This window comes from Hypomesus nipponensis, chromosome 25 (assembly GCF_054491055.1).
Source record: "Hypomesus nipponensis isolate SF chromosome 25, ASM5449105v1, whole genome shotgun sequence".
Taxonomy (NCBI): Eukaryota; Metazoa; Chordata; class Actinopteri; order Osmeriformes; family Osmeridae; genus Hypomesus; species Hypomesus nipponensis.
The window spans coordinates 163,720-187,393 of record NC_140385.1 but is presented as its reverse complement, the minus strand read 5'-3'; the positions used below and the strand labels follow the sequence as shown (position 1 = coordinate 187,393).

The window sequence follows — 23,674 nt, the reverse complement described above, 5'->3', positions numbered from 1 at the left end:
ATTAAAACACGAATGAAAGAAATCTCATGTAGACAGGGAGAGAGTTTCACAATCATAAAGTTTTATTATAAAAGTTAACTTCTACATACAGCTGAAACAACATCTCCAGTAAAAAATACAGGAACCAAGTAACTCTGTTCCAGAGAGGGAGGGAGGGAGAGAGGGGGGAGGGAGAGACAGGATGGATGGGGGGGGGGTAAATAAATCGAGCTCCGTTTTTAGGTGGGGTAGGTAGACAGGTGGGGTAGGTAGACAGGTGGGTTAGGTAGACAGGTGGGGTAAGGACTGGGAGGTTGTCAGATTTACTTAAATGAATCTTAATCTAAAAACAAACATCAACGTTGGTTTAACTCAAAACGCTGCTACTAAACGTGTAGTACAGGTGTTCTCGCACCCCGCAAACACACACACACACACAGCCTCTCCTCCTGTGGTGGAGTCTGGAGAGGAAGAGGGAGGGAGAAAAGGTGGAGGGAGGTAGAGGGGGAAGGGAAGGAGGTATGGAGGGAGGAGATGGGAGAGCAGGAGAGAGGAAGGGAGGAGAGGAGGCAACATCAGAGTATCCAATCACAGCCTCTGGTCCAACATCAGAGTATCCAATCACAGCCTCTGGTCCAGAAGCAGACGCCCCTCCAGGCACCAGACTGCGAAGGCCAGGAACACACACACACACACACTCTCTCTGTCATGCACTCGCTATCTCACACACACCGATATCCGTGACCAGACACGCGTGCACACACACACACTCAGGCGGTTTATTCGTCATCTTCCTCATCGTCATCCTCGTCATCATCCTCCCCCTCGTCATCCTCGTCCTCGTCTCCGCCCTGAGCTCCGCCCTTCTGACTCCTGGGGGCGAAGGACACGCCCCCGCGGTACGCCACCATATCCTGGGGGAGGAGCCTCTGTTACTAGGGCTGTTACTGTGGGAAGAGCCTCTGTTACTAGGGCTGTTACTGTGGGAGGAGCCTCTGTTACTAGGGCTGTTACTGTGGGAGGAGCCTCTGTTTCTAGGGCTGCTACTGTGGGAAGAGCCTCTGTTTCTAGGGCTGTTACTGTGGGAGGAGCCTCTGTTACTAGGGCTGTTACTGTGGGAAGAGCCTCTGTTACTAGGGCTGTTACTGTGGGAGGAGCCTCTGTTACTAGGGCTGTTACTGTGGGAGGAGCCTCTGTTACTAGGGCTGCTACTGTGGGAAGAGCCTCTGTTACTAGGGCTGTTACTGTGGGAGGAACCTCTGTTACTAGGGCTGTTGCTGGGGGAGGAGCCTCTGTTACTAGGGCTGTTACTGGGGGAGGAGCCTCTGTTACTAGGACTGTTACTGGGGGAGGAGCCTCTGTTACTAGGGCTGTTACTGTGGGAAGAGCCTCTGTTACTAGGGCTGTTACTGGGGGAGGGTGCAAAGTGTGTTACCTTGTCATATTTCTGTGTGTGTGTGTGTTACAGGGGTGTGGGGGTGTAGAGTGTGTGTGTGTGTATAGACAATGTGTGAGTGTGTGTTACATGTGTGCATGTTACATGTGGTATGTTACATGTTTGTTACCTTGTCATATTTCTCTCTCAGTCTCAGGGCCTTCTCCTCGTAAGGGTGCTTGTCTGATTGGCTGAGCTTGGACCACATGACCCCCAGGCGCTTGGCGCAGTCTCCTATGGAGAGACCAGGACACTCTTGCTTCACCGTGGGGCGGTACTCCCCGCAGAACACGAAGAACGCAGACCTGGGAGAGAAGCTGGGTTAGACTGGTACACATGCAGGAGTCTGCTGTCCCTCCTCCCAGGAGGTTAGGAGTACTGACTCAGTACTACTGAGCAACATCAAAGTGACCAGAGACCCTGACCTGACCCCATCTGACACACCTCCACCTCACACACACTTCCACATGTCCTGGTCAGGAACAGGAGCGGGCAGGAGACAGATGTGGTTCTACAGGTTCCTTCAGCACCAGGCCCAGGAGAACATGTCCCCAGACAGGGAATCAAACCCAGGACCTACCAGCTGTGAGGTGGCGAAGCAAAGTACCGTGCCACAGGTGTGTGTGAGGTGCGTGTGTGAGCGTGCATGCATGTGTGTGAGGTATGCGTGTGTGTGAGGTGCGTGTGTGTATGTGTGTGAGGTGCGTGTGTGAGCGTGCATGCATGTGTGTGAGGTATGAGTGTGTGTGAGGTGCGTGTGTGTATGTGTGTGAGGTGCATGCATGTGTGTGAGGTATGCGTGTGTGTGAGGTGCGTGTGTGTATGTGTGTGAGGTGCATGTGTGTGTGTGAGGTATGCGTGTGTGTGAGGTGCGTGTGTGTATGTGTGTGAGCGTGCATGCATGTGTGTGAGGTATGAGTGTGTGTGAGGTGCGTGTGTGTATGTGTGTGAGGTGCATGTGTGTGTGCATGCATGTGAGGTGTGTGTGTGAGGTGTGTGTGTGTGTGTATGAGAGGCTTACGGGGGTCTCTTGGGGGCATTAGGGTCCTTTCTCTTGCGAGCGCGGGCCCCCAGCCCCTTGGGAGGGACATAGTGTTGCATCTCCCGGTTGTAGCGCACCTTGTCAGCCTTCGCCATGTCCTCAAAACGCTTCTTCTCTGTAGGGGTCAGTGCCTGCACACACACACACACTGCATTAGATAAACACACATCACATGAGACAAACACACGCATACATATTAAAAACACACATCACATTAGACACAAACTAGACAAACATCACATAAGACACATACAGTCCAGACACACAAGTCTTCTTGCCCACATACATAGTATACTGATGATGTCATCCTGTATTAGTTCAGTAGATGCTTTTATCCAGGGATGTACAGGGGGGAATTGCCACTGAATACCCACTGCTCCTACACACACACACACAAACACACACAAACACACACACACACACCCCTCCTGTGAAGGCCCTTACCTTCCACCTCTCGGAGCACTTCTTGGAGAACTCTGCAAAGTTAACGGACTGCTCGGGATGCGATTTACGGTGCTCCTCGCGACATGTCTGGACGAAGAACGCATAGGCGGAGGTCTTTCCCTTCGGCTTGTTAACGTCCTTCACCATGGTAACGGTCTACCTAGCAGCGTGGGAGAAGTTAGGATCACATACAAAATATCCATTCAACAGAATTTTATCTCTTTTACAAATAGTGCAGATAGAAACTACAGCAGGTTGTTCTAACTGTATTTCGATGGTCAAGAAACGGTCTATATTTACCAGGCTCAGTGCAAAGTAGCGCCTCTTTACCAGACACTCCTCTTAACGCCACAGTGCACGGATCAAAAATCACAACTGGCGGTCACTGTCGCTGCCTGTCCGACGTCGGCCGGTGACAACATCACACACCGTTCAGATGCACCGGTAGACGCACGCATGTTTCGCATTCTCGGTACCACGTCTGTGTGTGAACACTTCGGACGTTGCGTCACTGCAATCATCCGTTACTTTAGCTAATAGATTATAATATTTTCCTTTTTCAGTCAGAAAGTTTGTAGACTAAAACGAGCCGTCCAGTGTGTGTAGTTAGCACAAGAATCCCGGTTCAGGGTGGTAGTGGCGTTAGCCTAGCCGCCTAGCATGCTGCTAGCTCTGCGTTGTGAACAATAGACCACCATTTGCAGCTTCCCGCCTGCTGCAGTAAGAGAGGCACCCATCCCCCAGCTAGCCCCGGACTACCGACAACAACGGGCTAGCGTGCACGGCCGCTAGCCGGCTGCATTAAACACATAAACACTAGATGACCCCGCAAACCACAAACGCAATTCACTTTAATATATAATCTGTATTTTTTTTCAATGTGAAAACAGAGAATCCGCCTGGATACGCATTTGGGCCCCGTCTATTTCCCGGAATAAATCTATGGGACGTTCAGTGTTTACGAACCGACGTTGCATCTAGGTTCTGTCTCCTGCACTCCTCCGCCGCTTTCTGGCAATAGCTGCAAACATGCAGGAATCACGCTTTACTCACTGCAGGGTTTCTAAATTGTGAATGATTAGATTTCCATCTGAGTAGGTAAACGTCCGCATTAGAGGCCCAGACCAGACTGTGCCAGGCAGGGCAGGGACTGTTTACATTCTACCACTGTGACGACTACTTGAAAACCTGTCATTTAACTCCAGTTACATTCTAACAAGCATCACTATCTACCACCAGCAGCACCCGGGGAATACTTTGATGTTTACGCTCATAAAATACAATTTCGTATCAAGCTCTTAATTTCGACATTTGCGCACGACACTTTAGAAATAATAGAAGAACATGTAATTTTAAAGTGCAGCATCCATACTCACTTTCTTCGGTGAGGCAGAACAGATTCTTGTGTTTGGATGGCAGCGGTGTAGCTGTGGTTCCGTTCTCCGCTGCTGCTCTGCTGACGGTTGGTCGCTATTCAAACTGGGTCGAACCGAGCACGAGCCCCCGCCCCCAGGCCGCGCCCCCGTTGGCTGCTTGAGCTCATTCGAACGGCAGGGGCGGGGCCGGAAGATGCTTTTTATGACAAGGCTCATGAATATGTAAGAGTTTTGTGTTTTTAACCAAATGTGCTTTAACGAACAACAACAGCACAATGATGATAAACTCTTTATAATTGGATGTAAGAACAGACAATAATACATGAATGAGCCAACTCAAAAGCATTTTTACTAAATAGAATGTCAACCGCGCTCCTCCAGGTGTGTACAGGTGAGCTGGACAGGGTGTGGCAGCCTGGTCACAAACTCTCTTTCTCCCCTCGTAAACGTCTTCAACTGGGCCAGGTCTGGAAACACACACATACACAGTGTGAAAGTTCCAAGTTTTATTTGCCATTAGTAATATGTACCAGGTACAATGAGAGGATGTGTGCTCACCCTCTCTGTTTGCAGGCGGTGTGTGTGAGTGTGTGTTTAGACGGCAGGTAAGGGTGACAGGACGACACACGTAGCTGCTCACACACACTGCAGACAGGTATGTCTGCAGAGGGTCCTCGCTGTCCTGAAACACACACACACACACTGCTGAAACACACACTGCTGAACCCCCCCTACTCCCTAAACCCCCTGTGTGTTGTGTAAGTGAGTGTGTGTGTATATGTATGGAGTGTGTGTTGTGTAGATGAGTGTGTGTGTGTGTGTGTGTATGGAGTGTGTGTGTATATGTATGGAGTGTGTGTGTATATGTATGGAGTATGTGTGTTTACATTTACATTTATTAATTTAACAGACGCTTTTATCCAAAGCGACTTCCAAGAGAGCTTTACAAAAGAGCATAGGTCACTGATCATAACAACGAGATAGCCCCAAACGTTGTGGGTAGCCAAACATGAAGCATACATTGTGGAAAAAACAAATAAGTGCCAAAGGGAAAAACCATAAGAGCATGTAGTTAAACAAGTTACAATTAAACAACATGAACCTCAAAAAAGTGTACCTGTAGAAAAGCAAGCAACAGTAAGCATATTTCACAGCGAGTACAGAGTTTTAAATCAGTTACAGCTAACCAACAAGAGCAACAAGTCTCTTGAGTAAGAGTCATTGTGATCCTGGAGGAAACTAACATCAGGTCCAGCAAATCATTCCTAAGTGCCGTTGTACTCCCGGAACAAGTGCGTCTTGAGCCTTCTCTTGAAGGTGGAGAGACAGTCTGTGTCTCTGATGGAGGTGGGGAGTTGATTCCACCACTGGGGGGCCAGGCAGGAGAAGAGCTTGTGTTGGGACCGGGCGGTCTTGAGCAGTGGGACCACCAGGCGGTTGTCTGAAGAAGACCGTAGGTGGGGGTGTAAGGCTGCAGGGGAGACTTGATGTAGTCGGGTGCAGTCCCGTTCACTGCTCGGAAGGTCAGTACCGTAAGCCAGTGGAGGGAGATGAGGGGCGGGGTAACATTGGAGCGTCTGGGTAGATTGTAGACCAGGCGGGCCGCTGCGTTCTGAATCCTCTGGAGAGGGCGGATTGTGCATGCTGGGAGACCGACGAGCAGCGAGTTGCAGTAGTCCAAGTTGGAGAGGAAAGCGCTTTGACTAGCAGCTGGGTGGAATGCTCAGACAAGTATCTCCTGATCTTCCGGATGTTGTAGAGGGTGAATCTACACGACCGGGAGTCTGCAGCAATGTGGGCAGTGAGGGAGAGCTCATCATCCATGGTAACCCCGAGGTTCCTGTTGTGTGTTGTGTATGGAGTGTGTGCGTGTATATGGAGTGTGGGTCTCACCTGGCCTCGTGGGTTGATCCTAAGATGACCCCTGACCCGGAGTGATCTCTGTAGCCCCTCCCACTGGGGCGGGGCCAGGCGCAGCAGAGATGAGACCAGCAGCGAGGAGCACCAGACATGGGCTTCCCCTGTCCCGTCCTCCACTGAAGCCCTGAACACACACACACACACACACAGGGGTGTAAACAGTGCATGTGTTCAGGGCTTCCCCTGACCCGTCCTTTTATATTTTCTATATTTAATTGTACTCTGCTGTTCTGTACCCTGCTGCTGTTGCAAACTGCAATTTCCCCACTGCGGGACAAAAAAAGGATTATCTTATTTTATCTTATCTCCACTGAAGCCCTGAACACACACACAGGAGTGTAAACAGTGCGTGTAGTGTGTGTGTTGTCTGTAGAGTGTGAGTGTGCAGAGTGTGCAGTGTGTGTGTATGTATGCAGAGTGTGTAGAGTGTGTGTGTGTGTGTGTGTGTGTGTGTATGTATGCAGAGTGTGTTGTGTGCAGTGTGTGTGTATGTATGCAGAGTGTGTTGTGTGTAGGGTGTGTGTGTCGAGTGTGTGAAAGGCTAACTTGGCCTTTGCCTGGAACACAGCAGATCTGGAGAGACATGGAGGAGACTGTCTCGTACATCTGTCCTGTAGAGACAAGGGGGGGGAGGAGAAGGAGGGGAAGAGGAGAGGGGGGGAGAAGGAGGAGGAGAGGAGGGGGGAGGGGAAGAAAGACAAGAGAACAGATTGAAACCTTTCTGTCCTGTATTGGTGGAGCAACATGACTAAACCCTCCCCTTCATGTTTTCTAATGAGACTTTCTGGGGGTGTTCCCAGTGTCACATGAACACGTCTGGTCATCACAGGTCAGAGCACTTCCATACGCTCTCCTACCCCAGAGTGTGTGTACCTGAGCATAGACACAGTGTACCTCAGTGTGTGTGTGTACCTAGACACAGTGTACCTCAGTGTGTGTGTGTGTACCTAGACACAGTGTACCTCAGTGTGTGTGTGTACCTAGACACAGTGTACCTCAGTGTGTGTGTGTACCTAGACACAGTGTACCTCAGTGTGTGTGTACCTAGACACAGTGTACCTCAGTGTGTGTGTATCTAGACACAGTGTACCTCAGTGTGTGTACCTAGACACAGTGTACCTCAGTGTGTGTGTGTACCTAGACACAGTGTACCTCAGTGTGTGTGTGTACCTAGACACAGTGTACCTCAGTGTGTGTGTACCTAGACACAGTGTACCTCAGTGTGTGTGTATCTAGACACAGTGTACCTCAGTGTGTGTACCTAGACACAGTGTACCTCAGTGTGTGTGTGTACCTAGACACAGTGTACCTCAGTGTGTGTGTACCTAGACACAGTGTACCTCAGTGTGTGTGTACCTAGACACAATGTACCTCAGTGTGTGTGTATCTAGACACAGTGTACCTCAGTGTGTGTACCTAGACACAGTGTACCTCAGTGTGTGTGTGTACCTAGACACAGTGTACCTCAGTGTGTGTACCTAGACACAGTGTACCTCAGTGTGTGTGTGTACCTAGACACAGTGTACCTCAGTGTGTGTGTACCTAGACACAGTGTACCTCAGTGTGTGTACCTAGACACAGTGTACCTCAGTGTGTGTACCTAGACACAGTGTACCTCAGTGTGTGTGTGTACCTAGACACAGTGTACCTCAGTGTGTGTACCTAGACACAGTGTACCTCAGTGTGTGTGTGTACCTAGACACAGTGTACCTCAGTGTGTGTGTGTACCTAGACACAGTGTACCTCAGTGTGTGTACCTAGACACAGTGTACCTCAGTGTGTGTACCTAGACACAGTGTACCTCAGTGTGTGTACCTAGACACAGTGTACCTCAGTGTGTGTACCTAGACACAGTGTACCTCAGTGTGTGTGTGTGTACCTAAACACAGTGTACCTCAGTGTGTGTGTGTACCTAGACACAGTGTACCTCAGTGTGTGTACCTAGACACAGTGTACCTCAGTGTGGGTGTGTACCTAGACACGGTGTACCACAGTGTGTGTGTGTACCTAGACACAGTGTACCTCAGTGTGTGTACCTAGACACAGTGTACCTCAGTGTGTGTGTGTACCTAGACACAGTTTACCTCAGTGTGTGTGTGTACGTAGACACAGTTTACCTCAGTGTGTGTGTGTACCTAGACACACTGTACCTCAGTGTGTGTACCTACACACAGTGTACCTCAGTGTGTGTGAGTGTACCTAGACACAGTGTACCTCAGTGTGTGTGTGTACCTAGACACAGTGTACCTCAGTGTGTGTACCTAGACACAGTGTACCTCAGTGTGTGTGTGTACCTAGACACAGTGTACCTCAGTGTGTGTGTGTACCTAGACACAGTGTACCTCAGTGTGTGTGTGTACCCAGACACAGTGTACCTCAGTGTGTGTGTACCTAGACACAGTGTACCTCAGTGTGTGTACCTAGACACAGTGTACCTCAGTGTGTGTACCTAGACACAGTGTACCTCAGTGTGTGTGTGTACCTAGGCACAGTGTACCTCAGTGTGTGTACCTAGACACAGTGTACCTCAGTGTGTGTGTACCTAGACACAGTGTACCTCAGTGTGTGTACCTAGACACAGTGTACCTCAGTGTGTGTACCTAGACACAGTGTACCTCAGTGTGTGTGTGTACCTAGACACAGTGTACCTCAGTGTGTGTACCTAGACACAGTGTACCTCAGTGTGTGTACCTAGACACAGTGTACCTCAGTGTGTGTACCTAGACACAGTGTACCTCAGTGTGTGTACCTAGACACAGTGTACCTCAGTGTGTGTGTGTACCTAGACACACTGTACCTCAGTGTGTGTGTGTACCTAGACACACTGTACCTCAGTGTGTGTACCTACACACAGTGTACCTCAGTGTGTGTTTGTGTACCTAGACACAGTGTACCTCAGTGTGTGTGTGTACCTAGACACAGTGTACCTCAGTGTGTGTACCTAGACACAGTGTACCTCAGTGTGTGTGTGTACCTAGACACAGTGTACCTCAGTGTGTGTGTGTACCTAGACACAGTGTACCTCAGTGTGTGTGTGTACCTAGACACAGTGTACCTCAGTGTGTGTGTGTAACCAGACACAGTGTACCTCAGTGTGTGTACCTAGACACAGTGTACCTCAGTGTGTGTACCTAGACACAGTGTACCTCAGTGTGTGTACCTAGACACAGTGTACCTCAGTGTGTGTGTGTACCTAGACACAGTGTACCTCAGTGTGTGTACCTAGACACAGTGTACCTCAGTGTGTGTACCTAGACACAGTGTACCTCAGTGTGTGTACCTAGACACAGTGTACCTCAGTGTGTGTGTGTACCTAGACACACTGTACCTCAGTGTGTGTGTGTACCTAGACACACTGTACCTCAGTGTGTGTACCTACACACAGTGTACCTCAGTGTGTGTTTGTGTACCTAGACACAGTGTACCTCAGTGTGTGTGTGTACCTAGACACAGTGTACCTCAGTGTGTGTACCTAGACACAGTGTACCTCAGTGTGTGTGTGTACCTAGACACAGTGTACCTCAGTGTGTGTGTGTACCTAGACACAGTGTACCTCAGTGTGTGTGTGTACCCAGACACAGTGTACCTCAGTGTGTGTACCTAGACACAGTGTACCTCAGTGTGTGTACCTACACACAGTGTACCTCAGTGTGTGTGTGTGTACCTAAACACAGTGTACCTCAGTGTGTGTGTGTACCTAGACACAGTGTACCTCAGTGTGTGTACCTAGACACAGTGTACCTCAGTGTGTGTACCTAGACACAGTGTACCTCAGTGTGTGTGTGTACCTAGACACAGTGTACCTCAGTGTGTGTACCTAGACACAGTGTACCTCAGTGTGTGTGTGTACCTAGACACAGTGTACCTCAGTGTGTGTACCTAGACACAGTGTACCTCAGTGTGTGTACCTAGACACAGTGTACCTCAGTGTGTGTGTGTACCTAAACACAGTGTACCTCAGTGTGTGTGTGTACCTAGACACAGTGTACCTCAGTGTGTGTGTGTGTGTGTGTGTACCTGAGCGTAGACACAGCCACACAGAGAGCAGGTCCACTGCAGCTGCAGGAAGAGGATACACACAAGGTGACCCCTGACCTTTCCCTTGATGCCATGCTGGGCCCCGTGCACAGCCCACTTACCCAGGAGGATTATGGGTAGGGGCTCTACACACCTGGAGAGTGGAAGAGGAGAAGGTTTTACTGAGTGTGTGTTGAGAAGTATAGAGGTATAAGTGTACAGGTGTAGAGGTATAGGTGTAGAGGTATAGGTGTAAAGGTATAGGTGTAGAGGTATAGGTGAATAGGTATAGGTGTAGAGGTATAGGTGTAGAGGTATAGGTGTATAGGTATAGGTGTACAGGTATAGGTGTACAGGTGTACAGGTGTAGAGGTATAGGTGTAGAGGTATAGGTGTAGAGGTATAGGTGTAGAGGTGTAGAGGTATAGGTGTACAGGTATAGGTGTATAGGTGTAGAGGTATAGGTGTACAGGTGTAGAGGTATAGGTGTACAGGTGTAGAGGTATAGGTGTATAGGTGTACAGGTGTATAGGTGTACAGGTGTAGAGGTATAGGTGTATAGGTATAGGTGTATAGGTGTACAGGTATAGGTGTAGAGGTATAGGTGTACAGGTGTAGAGGTGTACAGGTATAGGTGTATAGGTATAGGGGTATAGGTATAGAGGTAGGTGTAGGTGTAGAGGTATAGGTGTAGAGGTATAGGTGTAGAGGTATAGGTGTAGAGGTATAGGGGTATAGGTGTAGAGGTATAGGTGTAGAGGTATAGGTGTAGAGGTATAGGGGTATAGGTGTAGGGGTATAGGTGTAGAGGTATAGGGGTATAGGTGTAGCGGTATACTCTTACTGAGTGTGTGTTGATCCCAGAGCCGTCACAGTCACACAGCTGACCGGCAGGGAGCGACAGTACACACCTCCCACCCTGCAACACACACACACACACAGTGTGTCAGTCAGACAGTACACACCTCCCACCCTGCAACACACACACACACACAGTGTGTCAGTCAGACAGTACACACCTTCCACCCTGCAACACACAGTGTGTCAGTCAGACAGTACACACCTCCCACCCTGCAACACACACACACAGTGTGTCAGTCAGACAGTACACACCTCCCACCCTGCAACACACACACACAGTGTGTCAGTCAGACAGTACACACCTCCCACCCTAAAACACACACACACAGTGTGTCAGTCAGACAGTACACACCTCCCACCCTGCAACACACACACACACAGTGTGTCAGTCAGACAGTACACACCTCCCACCCTGCAACACACAGTGTGTCAGTCAGACAGTACACACCTCCCACCCTGCAACACACACACACAGTGTGTCAGTCAGACAGTACACACCTCCCACCCTGCAACACACAGTGTGTCAGTCAGACAGTACACACCTCCCACCCTGCAATACACAGTGTGTCAGTCAGACATACACACCTCCCACCCTGCAACACACAGTGTGTCAGTCAGACAGTACACACCTCCCACCCTGCAACACACACAGTGTGTCAGTCAGACAGTACACACCTCCCACCCTGCAACACACACACACAGTGTGTCAGTCAGACAGTACACACCTCCCACCCTGCAACACACACAGTGTGTCAGTCAGACAGTACACACCTCCCACCCTGCAACACACAGTGTGTCAGTCAGACAGTACACACCTCCCACCCTGCAACACACACACACAGTGTGTCAGTCAGACAGTACACACCTCCCACCCTGCAACACACACAGTGTGTCAGTCAGACAGTACACACCTCCCACCCTGCAACACACAGTGTGTCAGTCAGACAGTACACACCTCCCACCCTGCAACACACACACACACAGTGTGTCAGTCAGACAGTACACACCTCCCACCCTGCAACACACAGTGTGTCAGTCAGACAGTACACACCTCCCACCCTGCAACACACACACACAGTGTGTCAGTCAGACAGTACACACCTCCCACCCTAATACACACAGTGTGTCAGTCAGACAGTACACACCTCCCACCCTGCAATACACACAGTGTGTCAGTAAGACAGTAACAACAGACAACCTGTCTGACTGAATGTGTTACCATGACAATTTGTCTGACACTTTTACCGTGACAAACGGCGCTGCACTCCCTGCAGCAGCAGGGTGTTTCCTGGGAGGAGTCCCGGGGGGTAGGGGGCGTGGCCTAGCTCCAGGTACACCTGTAGGGTCGGCCCCCTCCACCAAGCGTCACACACCGTCAGGCGCACGGTTGGACCTGCCTCCACCTCTACGCTCACACACACACACACACACACACAGACAGACAGGCAGAGATACACACACACCTTGTCTTTACCTCCACCTATACACACACACACCAGTTAGTCTTTACCAGTGTGTAATATATGTGTGTGTAGATATGTGTTTGTGTACCAGTGGGTGTGTGTGGAGTGTATTGTGTACCAGGGTGTGTGGAGTGTGTGTGAAGGCCTGTCTTCTCCTGCATGTTGATCCTTTCAGTTAGAAGACCCTGGAATGAGACCAGCTCTCCAGCACAACTGACACACACACACACAGACAGAGATACATACCCTTATATTACAAGCATAAGAAGTACATGGTTATCAATAAGCCTGATGATGATGGTGGTGGTGGTGATGTTGTGTTGATAGTGATGTGATGATGATGGTGGTGTGATGATGATGGTGGTGGTGTGTTGATAGTGATGATGATGATGATGATGATGGTGGTGGAGATGGTAGTGGTGTTGTGTTGATAGTGATGATAATGGTGATGTGATGGTGATGTGATAGTGTTATGTTGATAGTGATGTGATGATAATGGTGATGTGATGGTGATGTGGTAGTGTTGTGTTGATAGTGATGTGATGATAATGGTGATGTGATGGTGGTAGTGTTGTGTTGATAGTGATGTGATGATAATGGTGATGTGGTAGTGTTGTGTTGATAGTGATGATGATGTTGGTGTTGTGTTAAAAGTGATGTGATGATAATGGTGATGTGATGGTGGTAGTGTTGTGTTGATACTGATGTGATGATAATGGTGATGTGATGGTGATGGTGGTAGTGTTGTGTTGATAGTGATGTGATGATAATGGTGATGTGATGGTGGTAGTGTTGTGTTGATAGTGATGTGATGATAATGGTGATGTGATGGTGATGTGGTAGTGTTGTGTTGATAGTGATGATGATGTTGGTGTTGTGTTAAAAGTGATGTGATGATAATGGTGATGTGATGGTGATGTGGTAGTGTTGTGTTGATAGTGATGTGATGATAATGGTGATGTGATGGTGATGTGGTAGTGTTGTGTTGATAGTGATGATGGTGGTAGTGTTGTGTTGATAGTGATGTGATGATAATGGTGATGTGATGGTGATGTGGTAGTGTTGTGTTGATAGTGATGATGGTGGTAGTGTTGTGTTGATAGTGATGTGATGATAATGGTGATGTGATGGTGATGTGGTAGTGTTGTGTTGATAGTGATGATGGTGGTAGTGTTGTGTTGATAGTGATGTGATGATAATGGTGATGTGATGGTGATGTGGTAGTGTTGTGTTGATAGTGATGATGGTGGTAGTGTTGTGTTGATAGTGATGATAATGGTGATGTGATGGTGATGTGGCAGTGTTGTGTTGATAGTGATGATGGTGGTAGTGTTGTGTTGATAGTGATGTGATGATAATGGTGATGTGATGGTGATGTGGTAGTGTTGTGTTGATAGTGATGATGGTGGTAGTGTTGTGTTGATAGTGATGTGATGATAATGGTGATGTGATGGTGATGTGGTAGTGTTGTGTTGATAGTGATGATGATGTTGGTGTTGTGTTAAAAGTGATGTGATGATAATGGTGATGTGATGGTGGTAGTGTTGTGTTGATAGTGATGTGATGATAATGGTGATGTGATGGTGATGTGGTAGTGTTGTGTACCTGCCGTCCAGGACTTGGGACACAGACAGAACCCTGGAACCCACCTGAGGAGGACACACTGCTTACATAACAGGACTTGGGACACACATACTTGCACTAAAACCATAACCCTAGAACTGCATCCTTAGTCTCCTGTCTCTCCTATCCTGTCTTTCCAAACCCTATCTACTAACCTGAGGGAGGGAAGGGATGATGAGTGGGTGGGGCATGCTGTGGATCCTCCAATCAGAGCACACCAGGAGGGAGGGGCAGGTGTGGAGCTGTACACCACTCTGCCCAGCAATACTGGAGCCAATCAGAACACTGGTATCCTGAGAATGCACAACATCCAATCAGAATACAGTGTAGAACCGAGAGAAATAAGTACCTGGGTGTTGGGACAGGGATGGAGGGAGAGAGGGATGGACAGAGAGGGATAGAGAGAGAGGGATGGACAGAGTGGGATAAAGAGAGAGGGATGGAGGGAGAGAGATGAAGAGAGGGATGGAGGGAGAGGGATGGAGAGAGAGGGATGGAGAGAGAGGGATAGACAGAGGGAGAGAGAGAGAGAGAGAGAGAGGGAGAGGGAGAGAGAGATGGAGGGAGAGGGGGATGGAGAGAGAGAGGGATGGAGGTAGAGGGGGATGGAGAGACAGAGAGATGGAGAGAGAGAGGGATGGAGAGAGAGGGATGGACAGAGAGAGGGATGAGAGAGAGGGATGGAGAGAGAGAGGGATGTACAGAGAGGGAAAGAGAGAGGGATGAAGAGAGAGAGGGATGGAGGGAGAGAGAGGGATGGAGAGAGAGGGATGGACAGAGGGATGGAGGGAGAGAGGGATGGAGAGAGAGAGTGCTTGAGAGAGGGATGGAGAGAGTGCTTGAGAGAGGGATGGAGAGAGAGGGATGGAGGGGGGAGTACCTGTGTGTTGGGAGAGATGAGTCTGTAGAAACAGCCAGGCTGGAGAACAGGGAACCAGCAAACTGCTGCACCAGCAAACAGAAACTCTACCTGAGGAGGGAGAAGAGAAGAGGGGAGAAGGAAGAGGGGGAAGGAGGGAGAAGAGAAGAGGGGAGAAGGAAGAGGGGGAAGGAGGAACAAGGGGGAAGAGGGAGAGGGGGGAGGAGAGGAGGAAAAGGGAGGAGGGAGTGAGGAGGAAGGGAGGGAGACAGAGTTGCGTTTAGAGTTCTCTGCGTGGTGGTTCATTACACAGAGAGGAGGAACATGGTTCGATTGAACACTTACCCTTTCTCTCTCCACCTTTCTCTCCTTCTCTCTTTCCAGTAGAGGAGTGTTCCTGGGGTCCCACCCCCATCTCTGTACCGGACCAATCAACTGGGTCCTGACAGAAAAGCACAAACATAGCCCTGCCCCCTTGCCCTCAGAACCAATCCCCACGTTCCTCCATGCTAGCCCCTCCTTCCACTCCACTCTCATCACCACGGAAATACAGGGTGCAGAGGTCACTGGGCATGGTCTGTCATTTGTTAAGGACCCTTCCACATCCATCTCCATAGCAACTGGAGGGGCTGGGTCTTGTCTAATGTCTCTCTTCCTAACCCCTCCCTCTCTTCTCTCCTCCATCCCCCCTTCTCTCTTCCTCTTCCTTCGGCCCAACTCAGGCTCCTGCGCCCACCATCCCTCTCGATCCTCTCCTCCCTCCCTCCCTTGCTCCACAACTTCCCTCTCTCCTCCCTCCCTCCCTCGCTCCACACCTCCTCTCCTCTCTCCTCCCTCCCTCCCTCGCTCCACACCTTCCCTCTCTCCTCCTTCCCTCCCTTGCTCCACACCTCCTCCCCTCTCTCCTCCCTCCCTCTCTCTGTCTGTCTGCAGTACAGTCCTCATGGATGCAGATGGGCTGAGGATATGAACATCATCCAGACTGAACTGTAGATACACCCTGAAACACACACACACACATTAGGGTTGGTCCTGAGTGTGTGTACCTGAAGTGCTTGTGTGTGTGTGTGTGTGTGTGTGTGCGTGTGTACCTGCAGTGCTTGTGTGTGTGTGTGTGTGTGTGTACCTGCAGTGCTTGTGTGTGATGTAGTGGTTCTGGTCCAGGTTTGTGTAGGACGGGAATTCTGATTGGAGGAACCTCTCTGTTACCACAGTGAAGCGCTCCACACACACCAGACAGCCTGCAACACACACAGACACGTTACACACACGTTACACACACACCAGACAGCCTGCAACACACAAACACATACCAGACAGTCTGCAACAACGCACTTTACAAACACATACCAGACAGTCTGCAACAACGCACTTTACAAACACATACCAGACAGTCTGCAACAACGCACTTTACAAACACAAAGCAGACAGTCTGCAACACACACACGCCTCATCCTACCTATGAACGCAGTATTGGACACAGCTCTCTGAGATTTCCGGTCGTCATTGGAGGTCTCCGTGACAACGCAGGCCACATCACCAGTTTGGTCTCTCAACCGGAGATGGTGTGAGGATGAGTGTGCACCAGTGTGTGTGTGTGAGGATGAGTGTGTGTGAACTGGAGGGAGATCCAGCAGGCCGACCAGAAGCATGGGAAGCGGGTGGTGTTGGGCCCCTGCAGCGAGGCTCCAGGACCAGGCCAGGGCTGGGTTGAGCTCAGCCTGGGTCAGGCTCTCTGGATCATGCCCCTCCAGGAGAGAGTGCAGGCTGAAGGAGGCCCAGCTCTCGTGCTCCTTCACACACTCTGCCAGCGACACGTACACACACCCCGGCACACACACCTGGTACTGGGGGCAGTGGAGACACACAGGGTTCACACAGGGAATGATGATACTCGCTGTAGATAACTGGCAAACAGGGAATATGAGTGTGTATGTGTGTGAGGGTGCGTGTGTGTGTGTGTGTGTGTGTGTGAGGGTGTTTGTGTGTGAGGGTGTGTGTGTGTGAGAGGGTGTGTATGTGTGTGAGGGTGTGTGTGTGTGAGTGTATACCTCAGTCAGGAGACAGTGGTGAGGCTCCTGCAGCATCTCAGAGTAAATGTCTCTCCTCCCTCCTCCTCCTCCTCCCTCTCCGCCCCTCCCTCCTCCTCCCTCTCCTCCCCTCCCTCCTCCTCCTCCTCCTCCACCCTCTCCGCCCCTCCCTCCTCCTCCTCCTCCTCCTCCTCCCTCTCCGCCCCTCCCTCCTCCTCCTCCTCCTCCTCCCTCTCCGCCCCTCCCTCCTCCTCCCTCTCCGCCCCTCCCTCCTCCTCCTCCTCCTCCTCCTCCACCCTCTCCGCCCCTCCCTCCTCCTCCCCACAGAGGAAACACCAGCTCCAGCAGTCTCCCCCCCACCACACACAGCTTCTCCTCCCGCACCAGGGAGGGAACCAGCCTGCAGAGGATACGAGTGTTAAACAAGCACACACATATAGTACATATACCCACACAGTGTATACACATATACACACACGTATTATATATATATATATACACATGTGTGTCTGTGTGTGTGTTTGTACATATATATACATACATATATAGTATATAGCCCTACCTTTCTCGCAGCAGTGTGCAGCAGTGACACAGCCACAGGTATTTGGACACGCCCAGATTCCTCTCCAACAGTATCCGGGGCAACATGGAGTCACTATGGTTACTCGGTGGGTCGTGAGGGACCAGTGGGCTGAAGGCAGTGATACGCAGGCTGGAGCGCAGACACATGCACAACATGCTGGGTAAGCTGGCGGGGCTTGGCCGGTACAGGAAGTGGACGCCACAGAGTTCTATCTCCACCCCTGGCCGCAGGCCACGCCTCTCCAGAGGCTGATAGGCCAGACACAGCCCCACCTTCCCGTCGATCACATAAAGGCCCGCCCCTTCACTCAACACACTGGTCACAACACCCTATCAGGAGGAAGGAGAGGGGTCACACCAGGATGGAAAGCATTAGTGTGTACACAGACAGACAAGTGGACACAGACAGACAGACAGATCGACAGACAGGCACCTTGTAGCCGATGACTCTGGAGAATTTGATCCGTAGGACGTCCAGCGCAGTGTGTGTGTCCTGGTCGGAGTGTGTGTCCTGGTCAGGGTGTGTGTGTGTGTCCTGGTCAGGGTGTGTGTGTGTGTCCTGGTCAGGGTGTGTGTGTGTGTCTGCTTGGCTGAGACACAGTTCTGAGACCTGGGATCCACCTGGGTGTGCCCTCTCCACATCCAGGGCGTGTGTGTGTGTGTCTGGGCTGTGTGTGTGTGTGTCTGGGCTGTGTGTGTGTGTCTCTGGGCTGTGTGTGTGTGTCTCTGGGCTGTGTGTGTGTGTCTCTGGGCTGTGTGTGTGTGTCTCTGGGCTGTGTGTGTGTGTGTCTGAGGTGTGTGTGTCCAGCAGAGAGAGGGTGGACTGAGCAGTGACAGTCAGAACTCTGTTTCCAGACCAGCAGCGGAGGGCACACACACGCAGCCCTGACACACACACCTTCTGACCTACACACACACAGCATTTCCACCACACGCACCCTGGGTCCTGGGGAGGACATACAACCGTAACTGGAGGCTACGCTCTCTCTCTCTCTCTCTCTCTCTCTCTCTCTCTCTCTCTCTCTCTCTCTCTCTCTCTCTCTCTCTCTCTCTCTCTCTCTCTCTCTCTCTCTCTCTCTCTCTCTCTCTCTCTCTCTCTCTCTCTCTCTCTCTCTCTCTCTCTCTCTCTCTCTCTCTCTCTCTCTCTCTCTCTCTCTCTCTCTCTCTCTCTCTCTCTCTCTCTCTCTCTCTCTCTCTAACCCTAACCCGTGACTGGAGGCTACGCACACACACACTCTCTCTTTCTCTCAATGTCTCTCTAACCCTAACCCTAACTGGAGGCTACGCACACACTCTCTCTCTCTCCCCCTCTCCGTAACTGGAGGCTACGCACACACTCTCTCTCTCTCCCCCTCTCCGTAACTGGAGGCTACGCACACACACTCTCTCTCTCTCCCCCTCTCCGTAACTGGAGGCTACGCACACACACACTCTCTCTCTCCCCCTGTCCGTAACTGGAGGCTACGCACACACTCTCTCTCTCCCCCCTCTCCGTAACTGGAGGCTACGCACACACACACTCTCTCTCTCTCCCCCTCTCCGTAACTGGAGGCTAAGCACACACACTCTCTCTCTCTCTCCCCCTCTCCGTAACTGGAGGCCACGCACACACACTCTCTCTCTCTCCCCCTCTCCGTAACTGGAGGCTACGCACACACACTCTCTCTCTCTCCCCCTCTCCGTAACTGGAGGCTACGCACACACACTCTCTCTCTCTCTCTCTCTCCCCCTCTCCGTAACTGGAGGCTACGCACACACACTCTCTCTCTCTCCCCCTCTCCCCCCTCCCCCCCTACCTCCCTCCCTCTCTCTGTCTATGTCTCTCTCTCACCGTGACCACGACAGGAAGAGTGTGTTCCTCCTCCTGCAGGTGGAGACAGAAGAAGGTTTTCCCAGCAATCTCCAGCAGGGGGCAGACTGCACTCACCTGCCCCAACACCTGCAGACGCCTGCCCTTAGACCTACACACACACACACACACACATTCACAGATAAATTGTGACTCAGTCAGGCACCCATCTGTGAGATGGTACCTTAGGGTCATGTATGTTAGTGATGGACCGCTCTGTACAACGTTACCGATACTGTCTCCACACATTCAACACTCACTGCATCGGAACAAGGTTTCAAGACGGGTTTTAAAAACACTTCCGGTCATGTGACAGTGTTTCGAAACGTTTTGTGATGTGATCTTGAACGGAACGTGTCGCACCCTTACCCTAACCCTAACCTGCCAAAAGACTCTGACGTGTCGGGGTATAAAATGAGGCGGCAAAGCCAAAAGGTTCTGAATGCGTGAGACTTTGGTTGAGAGTTTGAGAGAGATTGAGAGAAATTTAGAGACACTTAGAGAAAGTTGCTTGTGCATTAGCGAAATCCTGTCTGATCATTTGTCTGCCACTTCAAGATGTATAAATATATATATGAATATGTAACAACTTTACACTGAGTTCATCATCTCAAACAGTTCAAAAATCATGATTTGAGCTGATTGTTTTGTTCAAAGAAAACCATCGCTCCTGTATTCGATCCCACACCATCTGCTTTGTAGGACGGCAATAATTTCAACATCTCAAGAAAAGGCTCAAAAAGCACTTGTTCCGGGAGTACAACGGTACTTATGAATCATTTGCTGGACCTGATGCTAGTTTCCTCCAGGATCACAATGACTCTTACTGAGAGACTTGTTGCTCTTGTTGGTTAGTTGTAACGGTTTAAAATTCTTGTACTCGCTGTGAACAATTTTTTACTGTTGATTGTTTTTCTACAGGTACACTCTTGCACTTTTTGAGTTTCATGTTGTTTAATTGTAACTTGTTTAACTGCATGCTCTTATGGTTCTTCCCTTTGACACTTATTTGGTTTTTCACAATGTATGCTTCATGTTTTGGCTGCTAGCAATGTTTGGGGCTATCTCGTTGTTATTATCAGTGACCTATGCACTTTTGTAAAGCTCTGTCTTGGAAGTCGCTTTGGATAAAAGCATCTGCTAAATGAATAAATGTAATGTAATTCCATTCAACCACAAGGTCCATTAGGATTAGGTTGTGGAATTAGCTATAAGACTGTTGTGTATGCCACAGTCGTGGCTGCCAGCAGGTGTCACCGTTGAGTAAAAGTTTTGAGCGTTTCAATGGCCCCGACACAAATGTTTCAATTGTCTTTGCGTTTCGGAAAGCCTCGGTTTGCCCATCCCTAATGTGTGTGTGAGCCATGTGTGTGTGATGTTAGTAGGGTTAGTCATCTATGTGTGATGGTACCTTAGGGTCATGTATGTTTCTAACTGTCTGTCTCTATCTATTCATCTGTCTTTTTATATACACACCTACCTAAGCAAGAGGAGACTGTGTGTGTGTGTGTGTACCTGTGCTGGAGGAGGGCTGAGGCCTCTCGGACTCCAACAGCATTGCCAAACATCGCCCCTCCAGAGTCGAAGGCCAATCCTGGTTCGGGGTGAGAGGTCAGAGGTAAGGGAGAGCCAATCAGCTCCAAGTAGCCTGCCTCTCCCTGATGTTGTCCTGCAGCATGATGGGGGATGTAGTTCCAGCAGGGGAAGATCATGGGGGGGCCCAGCCAGAGAGGAGAAGGGCGCAGGAGCTGGACACACACACACTAGACATGATTACACACACACTAGACATGATTACACACACGCTAGACATGATTACACACTAGACATGATTACACACACACTAGACATGATTACACACTAGACATGATTACACACTACACATTATTACACACACACTAGACATGATTACACACACACGAGACATGATTACACACACACTACACATGATTACACACACACTAGACATGATTACACACACACTAGACGTGATTACACACACACTAGACGTGATTACACACACACACTAGAGATGGTTACACACACACTACAGATGGTTCCACACACACTACAGATGGTTCCACACACACTACAGATGGTTCCACACCAGAGACGGCTTCTCTCTCTCACCTCACAGTGTAAGCTGCCGCTTGCATCCTTCACTCGCCAGGACCCATCACATGGTTTCCCGGAGCCATGCCCAGCAGTTAGACAGCCAATCAGCAGCAGGTTGGCCCGCGGCAGGGCTCTGTGATTGGGCAGCACCACCGCCCTAACCCATTCTTTGTGCTGATTGGTGCTCCAGCTCTGGTTGCTGCAGCATGCGGTCCGTTGCCTGGATACCAACTCGGATATGGAGACAAGCCTAGCAACCAGAAAGATGGTGAGGATTAGTCTACACTAGTGTTGTCACAAAAACCGGTACCAAGTCGGTACTCAAACCAAAAAACGGTATGATACCAGAATTTCTGAAGTACCGGGCAGCAGAGTCAGACAAGCAGTGTTGCCAAAACAATCTCACCAGAAGTCACTAGTGGCTCTCTGAAAAGTTGCTAGATTACATTTTTTTGCATATTGTGCGATTAAATATTTATTTGTTTTGTTATCAATTCACCTGAGCCTCACCTGTAGCTGAAGGGCAGAGAGTCATAGCAGTGCCTCACCTGTAGCTGAGGGGCAGAGAGTCATAGCAGTGCCTCACCTGTAGCTGAGGGGCAGAGAGTCATAGCAGTGCCTCACCTGTAGCTGAGGGGCAGAGAGTCATAGCAGTGCCTCACCTGTAGCTGAAGGGCAGAGAGAGTCATAGCAGTGCCTCACCTGTAGCTGAGGGGCAGAGAGAGCGAGCAGGGCGCTAGCTGCTCCACCCTCGTCACCACGGCAGCAGCCAGCCGGCCTGCAGTCTCACCAGGAGTGGGCGCTACAGGAAGCAGCAGCTCTGACACGCGCTGGAAGACCTCCCCCAACCACCTCCGTTCCTGCATAGAGAAGAGGAGGAGCCCGAGGTCAACACCACCTGCCTGTACCCCACCTGCCCCCTTACCAGACTATACAACACCTGACCACCCCTGCCACCCACCCCCTGAATTAGCAGTTTTTAGGTGAACTATTCAGTATAATTCCATGTTTCAAATTATTATTGATATTTTACATAACGACAATAAATGTTGCACTAATTACCTTATTTGTATCTTTATATTGTACATTATAACTATTATATACTTTATAAAATAGTTGGCTGAGCGGTTAGCGAGTCGGGCTATTAATCAGAAGGTTGTTGGTTCGATTCCCGGCTGTGCAAAATTATGTTGTGTCCTTGGGCAAGGCACTTCACCCTACTTGCCTCAGGGGAATGTCCCTGTACTCACTGTAAGTCACTCTGGATAACAGCATCTGCTAAATGAGTAAATGTATATTTATTTTACATACCTGTCCCCTTACTATTAGTTAGTAGTAGCTAGTTAATTAGACTTTGCACCTTTTGTATAGTATAGTTAGACTTGTTGACAGATGTACTCCTATATGTTGAATGTATGCACCTTAATGCCAAAGTAAATTCCTTGACTGTGCAATCTTTAATGGCGATTAAAACCCATTTCTGATTCTGATCATTTACGTTAGAAATTAAGACTGGTTTAGATCATTTCATACAGGTTTAGAGAAGCCGCTATGGATTGTCTAGATGAGCAAGACCAAATGTATTCTAATGCACCTGTACCTGTACTTATTACATAAACTTGAAACTTGAACGATCACGTCCTTCGCTTGTAAGCTAGCAAGCTAACTCACCGCTTCACTTCTGTCACGGTAGACGTTCAGGAACACCTCCATCCTCGTTGGAAACCGCTCCTTGGTTTGCTGGCTGGTTCAAACTATCTAGTACCTAGTGACATTTGATATCTAGTCGGTTAGCTAATTACAGTTCAATTGACTAGCTATCTAGATTGTTATTGTAGCTTGTGAAAGTCGACTATTTAGATAGTTAGCTAGAGACATTAGACTAACTCCTAGTTAGTTAAGAAGGTATGGCTCCGTCTGTCGCGCAAAATCCTTCAATTGGTTCAAAGCATCCGTTGCAAGACACGAAGCGTCTTCTTCTTCTGTACGCGGCTTGTTGCGCGCGTTGCTGCCTCCTGTCGATGTAAGACTAGATCGCTCAAACCAGACCTGAAGGTACAGGCGGCTCAATCAATAAAT

General features: G+C 49.7%; 3 protein-coding genes across 4 annotated transcripts; all 3 read right to left on the bottom strand.

Moving 5' to 3' along the window:
• Positions 1-39: 39 nt before the first annotated feature.
• On the bottom strand, positions 40-4,526 carry LOC146221509 (high mobility group protein B2-like). 2 transcript variants are annotated; one of them, XM_084691022.1, is made up of 5 exons: positions 4,277-4,526; positions 2,901-3,056; positions 2,436-2,587; positions 1,545-1,719; positions 40-893 (listed from the first exon to the last, which is right to left on the bottom strand). In XM_084691022.1, exons 1-5 carry the CDS (start codon positions 4,490-4,492, stop codon positions 759-761), a joined length of 834 nt encoding a protein of 277 aa, XP_084547148.1. In that variant the 5' UTR covers positions 4,493-4,526; the 3' UTR covers positions 40-758. The 2 variants fall into 2 exon arrangements, with proteins under 2 accessions (XP_084547148.1, XP_084547149.1); XM_084691023.1 differs by having other exon boundaries at positions 2,901-3,060; positions 4,277-4,426.
• Positions 4,527-4,552: 26 nt separating this feature from the next.
• On the bottom strand, positions 4,553-17,176 carry ctc1 (CTS telomere maintenance complex component 1). The gene is made up of 15 exons (XM_084691021.1): positions 17,071-17,176; positions 16,479-16,866; positions 16,146-16,260; positions 15,365-16,019; positions 15,041-15,130; positions 14,316-14,453; positions 14,143-14,186; positions 12,656-12,750; positions 12,320-12,479; positions 11,058-11,132; positions 10,214-10,367; positions 6,743-6,807; positions 6,170-6,320; positions 4,835-4,958; positions 4,553-4,743 (listed from the first exon to the last, which is right to left on the bottom strand). Exons 1-15 carry the CDS (start codon positions 17,104-17,106, stop codon positions 4,640-4,642), a joined length of 2,394 nt encoding a protein of 797 aa, XP_084547147.1. The 5' UTR covers positions 17,107-17,176; the 3' UTR covers positions 4,553-4,639.
• A 194-nt stretch (positions 17,177-17,370) lies between these two features.
• On the bottom strand, positions 17,371-23,599 carry LOC146221507 (CST complex subunit CTC1-like; the record flags this gene model as incomplete). The annotated part of the gene is made up of 8 exons (XM_084692034.1): positions 23,267-23,599; positions 22,298-22,455; positions 21,611-21,845; positions 20,996-21,228; positions 19,463-19,592; positions 18,065-18,577; positions 17,612-17,961; positions 17,371-17,449 (listed from the first exon to the last, which is right to left on the bottom strand). Coding segments are annotated over exons 1-8 (1,740 nt in total), but the record flags the coding sequence as incomplete, so codon positions are not given.
• Positions 23,600-23,674: the final 75 nt, after the last annotated feature.

Excerpts from the sequence above, each read along its gene's own strand:
- ctc1 (XM_084691021.1), bottom strand. The coding sequence starts at position 17,106 with ATGCTGCAGGAGCCTCACCACTGTCTCCTGACTGAG. Across the intron at positions 12,751-14,142 it reads TCCCAAGTCCTGGACGGCAG|TTGTGCTGGAGAGCTGGTCT; the intron begins GTACACAACACT and ends TGTGTGTGTCAG. Across the intron at positions 6,321-6,742 it reads GTGTTCCAGGCAAAGGCCAA|GGCTTCAGTGGAGGACGGGA; the intron begins GTTAGCCTTTCA and ends GTGTGTGTTCAG.
- LOC146221509 (XM_084691022.1), bottom strand. The coding sequence starts at position 4,492 with ATGAGCCTTGTCATAAAAAGCATCTTCCGGCCCCGCCCCTGCCGTTCG. Across the intron at positions 2,588-2,900 it reads AGTGCTCCGAGAGGTGGAAG|GCACTGACCCCTACAGAGAA; the intron begins GTAAGGGCCTTC and ends GTGTGTGTGCAG. Across the intron at positions 894-1,544 it reads TGAGAGAGAAATATGACAAG|GATATGGTGGCGTACCGCGG; the intron begins GTAACAAACATG and ends CTCCTCCCCCAG.